Source organism: Protomyctophum parallelum, assembly GCF_964188405.1.
Source record: "Protomyctophum parallelum genome assembly, chromosome: 16".
Classification (NCBI taxonomy): Eukaryota; Metazoa; Chordata; class Actinopteri; order Myctophiformes; family Myctophidae; genus Protomyctophum; species Protomyctophum parallelum.
This window is the reverse complement of record NC_139711.1, coordinates 3,259,926-3,267,559: the sequence shown is the minus strand read 5'-3', so window position 1 is coordinate 3,267,559 and position 7,634 is coordinate 3,259,926. Positions and strand designations below refer to the sequence as shown.

The 7,634-nt window shown below is 47.2% G+C and overlaps 1 protein-coding gene across 1 annotated transcript; it reads right to left on the bottom strand.

Annotated features, from left to right (window-relative positions):
* Positions 1 to 5,896: 5,896 nt before the first annotated feature.
* Positions 5,897 to 7,122, bottom strand: LOC310872971 (POU domain, class 3, transcription factor 4-like; the record flags this gene model as incomplete). Its single annotated transcript, XM_083785195.1, has 1 exon — positions 5,897 to 7,122. The coding sequence occupies one exon, from the start codon at positions 7,120 to 7,122 to the stop codon at positions 6,052 to 6,054; it is 1,071 nt and encodes a 356-aa protein (XP_083641321.1). The 3' UTR covers positions 5,897 to 6,051.
* Between the last annotated feature and the right edge of the window lie 512 nt (positions 7,123 to 7,634).

Below are 7,634 nucleotides of genomic sequence, written 5' to 3'. Positions count from 1 at the left end.
ATATTTGTACTTAGGCTGTCATGAAAGTTTATAGTTAGAGAAATTCAAAATCCAGCCGTCTGCTGTCCAGCCTCTCCCACCCCTCACTGGGGAAAATTCTGGGAGGAAAACAGAAACGGGGTGAGTCTTCTTGTATTCGATAGGATAGGTATCCATGGTGCATCTCATTTAGGAACAAAGCGTATAGGCTAGAAAAAAAGTATAGTGACTATGCAGGCTGGACAACATACTACTGAATGACAGCTGATGGAATTCCAGCGCGTTTTTATCACGTAGTGAAGAGAGGTGAGATCCGAGTCACACACACACACACACACACACACACACACACACACACACACACACACACAATATGTAGCCTATTATGTCACTTTCAATAACATTCCAGTATCAGAATCAGGATTAATAAGTGACTGATGAGAGCCACAGCGGGATACGAACAGCCAAACATCTCGGTTATAATGTTATTGGGGATGATGTGTTCATGATTGCATGCAGTACGTGTTGTTGTGTGATTCTATCTGCTTCCTCGCTGTCTAATTACAGAGAAAACACAAGAGTCTGCCTGTCCGCTACATGACCTGCTGTCTACCGCTGGAACATCTCAGCGGCTCCCCATTCCCCAACCTTCACTCCTGGGACGAAAACACTTCCCGTACGAGGCTCGCTTTTCTGCAGGGAAAAACTGGATTTACAGACAAGAGCCCGTGGACCAACTTAAGGGGCTCTGCTCTATTTCTTTTCTTTTTCGTGCCACCAACTTTCATGTCTGCTGCGGTGTTTTCATTGAGACCGACTGCTCAGCTTACACTGAGGCTTTTGGAAAGCTTGGCAGCAAAACAAAACTAATATCTTCTTCTCTCGAATACTTTGGGGACCATGTTTTAATCTTTCCAAGGCTCCCTTTTGCTTTGCGACCCATGGCTCTTTGAAGTATACCCTGGCATATACGTTCTGCACAGCACAGAGGTTGCGAACGGAGGACACAATAAAAAGGAGCATCTATCTGTTATCGGCTGTAAACAACTATGAAGTTGTTTTCTGCAACGTAAACAAACACCTCCATTCACCCATTCATCCATTCCCAGGCTCTGAAGTGAACCCGGAACCTAACCTGGAGTGACATCCACCCACACCCCCCTTTTGTAGGGAGGGCCCCTCTATCCTGACCCACTCACATCCACGCACAGACAGACAGACAGACAGACAGACAGACAGACAGACAGACAGACAGACAGACAGACAGACAGACAGACAGACAGACAGACAGACAGACAGACAGACAGACAGACAGACAGACAGACAGACAGACAGACAGACAGACAGACAGACAGACAGACAGACAGACAGACGCACGCACGCACACACACACACACACACACACACACACACGCACACGTACGCACTCATGCACAGTTGCACACCAACTCTTGTTAAATCTTCTGATTCTCTGCCTCCATGCTCTCCATCCCTCCTGATGTGTCTCCGAGTCCTCCTGCTCAGGAACATCTCTCCTGCCGTCATCCCTGCTTCTCTCTCTCAGCCGGGGGTCTCATGCAGCCATCCCCATTCTCCAACGCCCTCCCCAGCCCTGCGCCATTCAGCCCATAACATCCCCCCGCCCACCCCATATACCACCACCCCAACCTTGGCTGCATCATGGAACCTTTATTCAAAACAGCTGACCGTAAAAGTGAATACAACGATGTGAATATACAACGACGTTTAAAAAAGAAAAAACAACAACATTAAAACCCAAAACAGAATTCAATTGTTTTTTTTTTGCGACATTTCAGTCTGCGAGAGGGTTGACATTTTGTCCGGCAAAGACTTCAGTCACTGACCGACCTTAAGATGAGAAGTAAAACCATTCATTAACGGTTTACATTGAACTCATTTTGTTGGCAAACAGAAAACAGCTCCCTGTGGAGTGAAACAGGGGGGGGGGGACACATTTTCAATGTTGACAGTGCAGTAGAAGTGGGAGAGAAAAAAAATCAATCAAAAGAAAAGGTTGTATATGTGCCTCTCTCATACAAGAGCTCCCCCCCCCCCACACACACACACACACACCCCCAAAACACACACACACACACACACACACACACACACACGCGCGCACACACGCACACGCCGTCGAGGGCAACGTGAGCAGCTCTGGACCAAAGCCCAAACAGCATCCCCTCTGCAGCATAGCGGGGTCATTTTTTTCATATAAATCAGACGTTATTATTTGGAGCTAAAATAGGCGGATGGAATCAATCAGCCACGGTTTTATTTTTCAACCTCCACCATCACCACCACCACCACACTCCTTTCTCTCTGTCCCTCACCCCCCAGCCCCCCCCCCCTGCCCCCCCCCTGCCCCTTCTCTCTCTCTCTCTCTCTCTCTCTCTCTCTCTTCGTCGCCCCCACCCCCCACTCAGAGCAGCAGTCTGAGGAGATGCATAAATTCAGCCGCATTAGTATTCCAGTCAGGCGCTGCATTTCAAGGCAAGGCCTAGCACCCTTCCGCCTCTCCTCTCCCCTCCTCCTCCTCCTCCTCTCCACCACCCTCTCCTCTCCACTGCTCTTTCCTCTCCCTCCTCCAGTCCCTCTGCTCTCTCTTCTGTTTTCGAATCATTCCACTGACCTTCTTCTTCTTCTAACGGTCTACTACGGCCCCCTGCTTATTTTAAAAAAATAATTACAAATTATTTTAAAGGCTTTATGGTGCATTTTATTTATTTGTGCAATATAGAGTTGTATTTTTTGTTGTTGTCGCGCTGGACCAATTATACGCATGCAGCTGTACTCTGAAATGAGATTCATCTGCTTCTGATTGTGTGTGTGTGACTGTGTGTGTGTGTGTGTGTGTGTGTGTGTGTGTGTGTGTGTGTGTGTGTGTGTGTGTGTGTGTGTGTGTGTGTGTGTGTGTGTGTGTGTGTGTGTGTGTGTGTGCGTGCGTGCGTGCGTGTTTGCCTGTGTCTCTTTGCTCTTGTGTGCACGTGTGCACGTGTGTGTGTGTGTGTGTGTGTCATTCTGTTATGCTGTCAGGCCCAGCAGCCCAGGCGATAAATCATGCATGTCTGCTGGAGGAGGGCAGCAGCCTCGGACAACAACGTTTAAGTCACAGAGCTGGAGGGAGCTCCTCACTTTTCACTGCTCTGGAGTCTGGACTATAGACGTGCTCTAGTGCTCTTATATATCCCATTCTGACCTGAGATCAGATTCATACGAGGTTTTCCACTGGACACACACTGGTCTGATTAACCCATTCTGACCTGAGATCAGATTCTAAAAATGTCAGTCGCTCTTCGATTTTTCAAAAATAGCAGACCTACAAGCTCGTATCGCGCCACTCGGTGGCGCGATATGAGCTTGTAGATCTGCTATTTTTCAATAGCTAAAGCATGACATGATGCCGACACCAACATGGGTGCCCGGTTAGAATGGGATATAGACCAGGTCTAGAATACCTGCTCTAGATTCTAGAGTATAGCTAAAAGGTTTTGGAAACCACTGGTCTTCTATAGGACCAGTGGTTTCCAAAACCTTTTAGCTCAAGACCCAAAAGAGAAGTTATATAATTATACCGTATAGATGTTTGCCTTTACCCTGCAAGACCCACTAGTGAAAATAGCAGATCTACAAGCTCGCAACACGTCGTGAGCTTGAGTGGCTATTTTTCACCGATGCTTCTTAAACATTTCTTTTCTGATTTGTGGAATTTCTTAGATTTTTCTTTTATTTATTCATGAAATTACTTAAAATAAACATTGGGTTTGTTTTTAACGCATGGAATTCTTTGCTTTTTTTGGGAATGTTTTTTGATTTTTTTTATAATAATATCAATTAAAAAACAAATGTGTATAGGAAACCAAAAATAAAGGCACTCATGAACATTTGTCTGTCCCGATTCGGACCCACTGTGGGTCGGGAGCAGTGCTTTACACACCAGGTCTATAGACTATATAGACTTGGTCTAGAAAGACCTGCATAATCTTTAGACCTGATGCATGGGCAGTCTTTAGACCTGGACTATATAGGCTATACCATGTAATAGACCTGGACTAGACCAGGTGTATAATAGACCCATGGACTATAGTCCCTATGGTCTATAGACAAATCCACAGAGCCTTGCCCTGTAGTCCAGGTGTAGGCAATCAATACTGAGGTGTCAAGCTGCGCTGAATGGTATCAGCTATGGCTATATGCTCCCAGGGCACCCCTCCGTGGATTTGTCTATAATCTCCACAAACTCCACACCTGCACACCAGGCCCTGCTTAATCAGTCCATATTTTACAGCTGACATCAAAACAACTATGAGACTCTTAAAGCAGCCATTCCAGGTGACATTGAGCTATACAAGTGAAGGTTAATGTAAAAGACAACAGAGATAAAACATGTTCTGTGGATAAGAATGATGAATAAATAGGTTACGAAAGGGCTAATATTATCAATAGCTGTCTAAATGCTCGTGTAATTCAGTATTACATAGCATTCAGTAACAGTTCAGAAAGTATAGGCCATGGTTTATTTAAGACATTGATTAGAACGTTATTATTATTATTACTATTAAATTATTTTATGTTTTTATATTTAGCTAATAATGGGCTATTATTACTGGTTGTAATTACTGGTTGTTATAGGGCCTAGTAACACAACAACAACAACAACAATAATAATAATAATAATAACAACAAGCATAACGTGTTATTTCTTCTTAATGAGCCTAGGCCTATACTTCCTGAGGTGACTGACTTGTGGACATGTGGACAGATGTATACAGAGAGGTTTCTTTATTACAACATTACATAGTTTATTTCAAAAACATAATACAAGCTTTATACTGAAAATAAATAATTGCTTGAGCTGTCTTGTCATCGAAAATTTGGAATTACAAGCGCCGAAACAGTCAAATTCTTATTGAAAATATGTTTTCTTTTTACATTGCTAATTAAGTGCACAAATAACTAAGAGCGTTTTGTTTAAATTAATGACCTCAAACGGGGTAATATACAAAACTGTACAATATTCGAAAAAAATACTTAGGAAATAAACCAATAACAAGAGTAGGCTATTTGTAAGACTATAAAATTTCTTGTCTTGCTGTTTTGATACTGAAACGTATACAATAAAATTATAGGCAGGTGTATAGCGTCGTGGTTCAGAGAGTCCAACACAGTTTATATGGTCCAGAATGACTCAAATAAAAAGAATACAAGAAAACCCGATTTATAAATAGACGAAAACTGTAACTGCTTGTCGCTTTAAAGGCTATACGGGCCATAGGTGGGGAGGAATATGATAAACACATTCCTCAAGTGCTTCAATGTTGGATAGCGATAACTATTTAAGAAAATGGAATGAGGGCCTATGGATATAATGCAAAGAAAATGACATTACAAGTCGGCTACAGATATAGGTAAAATGTACAAAATAATAGGTGTAAAATATAGTGAAAAGGGAAAAAGCGTTTGAGAGCCCGACGAATGCGCGAAGTGGAGTTTTAAAATGGCCACCATCAAATCAAACTCAAATGAAACTTAACTGAGCTTGAAGAATATCCGTGTCCTCTCACTCCACTGAATATTGACATTTTGATATACTGACAAGGAACTTGACAGTGAAAAGCCCGAAACACAAAGGTAAACACAAACAAAACAAAACGAAAACATCAATCCCAACTGTCTATCACAATTATTGAGCTGACATGTTGATGTCACAAACCAAAGGCGCTAGCAGGTTATTTAGGCACATTTTGTCTGTATATATTCCTCCGTGTAGGGTAGAAAATAATTTTGGCAATCGACTGGCTCCAAAAAGCGATTTGTTTGTTTGTTTTCGAAAATGAGATGCTTTGATATGCCGCGGTAATAATGCCTCCGTGACGGATATATATAAAATATAAAAGAAGGAAGGAAGGCTGAGCAGGTATTTGTGTTATTGTTTTCAGTGCTGGAGTTATGGTGCGGCAGCAGCTATACGCGCTGCCATCGTGCGCTCTGTGCGCATAATAGTCTCTCCTCCGGCGGGGGGCTCGTCCTGCACTCCCACTATCCCCGCGGTCAGAGATCGTGGCACGAGGAGGCATCTCCCGCACTCCCGCCGTGAGAATACGGTCCTCCCTCGTGCGGAGCCGTGGCCTCTCCCGGCGGCGTCATGCGCTTCTCCTTCTGCCTCCGGTTACAGAACCAGACGCGCACCACCTCCTTCTCCAGCTGCAGCGAGTCCGCCAGGGAGGTGATCTCCAGGGCCGCGGGCTTGGGACACTTGAGAAAGTGCGTCTCCAGAACCCCCTTGACGCTCACCTCGATGGACGTCCGCTTCTTCCGCTTTCTGCCCTGCGCCGCGATCTTGTCTATGCTGCTGGGACTGCCCGTGGACGAGTCCGCCTCCTCCAGCCACTTGTTCAGCAGCGGCTTTAGTTTGCACATGTTCTTAAAGCTCAGCTGCAGCGCCTCGAACCTGCAGATGGTGGTTTGGGAAAAGACGTTGCCGTACAGCGTGCCCAGCGCCAAGCCCACGTCCGCCTGCGTGAAGCCCAGCTTGATCCTCCGCTGCTTGAACTGCTTGGCGAAGTGCTCCAGCTCGTCCGACGTCGGCGTCTCCTCGTCGGAGTGGTCGTGGCAGTGGTGCCCGCCGAGGTCGCTGTGGTCGGGGCTGAGCGTGTCCCGGAGGCCCGGGTGCATGCCCTGGCCCTGCGGCGGAGGCGTGAGCCCGCCGTGGTCCAGCATGCCGTTGACGGTGAAGCCCGTCTGCGAGTAGAGGTTGATCTGCTGCTGCTGGGAGTTGTTGTGGGACCCCCAGGCTCCGGGGTGGTGGTTGGCGTGGCTGTTGTTGTGATGGGGAGAATGGTGCGCGACGTGCGGCGAGCGGTGATGGATGATGCCCAGCTGCAGGTCCTCCCTGCCCGGCTTCACGTCCTGCTGCTCCTGCACGGAGGCTGCCCCCCACGGGCTGCCCTCCGACAGGCTGCTGCCCCACTGGTGGCTCTGTACGCCCTGCAGGTAGTCGCTCTGCAGCAGCTTCTGGTGGTGGCCTCGGAAGGGGCTGGCCGGCTGCATGGCCTGGCTGTCCGGGTGGATCATGGGACTGGAGGTGAGGAGGGTGTAGGGGCTGGAGGCAGCTGTGGCCATGCTGGCTGCTGAGCTGAACCCCACTAGTGCTATACTGAGAGCAGAGCGGAGCAGAGCTCAGCCCCTCTCCTCTCTCACATCTCCCTCTCGCCGGAGACACTTGAGGGACACTCTCCGCGACCAACCGCGGACCGACTGCACAGCAACGGTGGTGCGCCACAGCCAATGGCGGCGCGGCTCTCCTAAACCCCGCCTCTGGACGAGGGATAACACGGACGGGAACGGGTTAACCAGGACCCCCGTAACCGGAAGTGAGGCGCAGTGCTTAGTTCTTCTCGGCTCGCGTGGAGCGCGCTTCCTGTTTATTAATGAAAGTTTTCCAACTTATTTAGCACTTTATTGCAGTTGGTCCTGCAGTGTCACCCATGAGCGCGCAGCAGGAGGCTATATTATTAAATGCCCTGCACGCGCAATGGCCTTTTCTCCCGAGAGGGACATACATTCCAACCCCAAGAGCCATTCTCGCTGCTAATTATTAACTTTTTAGGGGCTTATTTCCTGCAGGTGTTTAC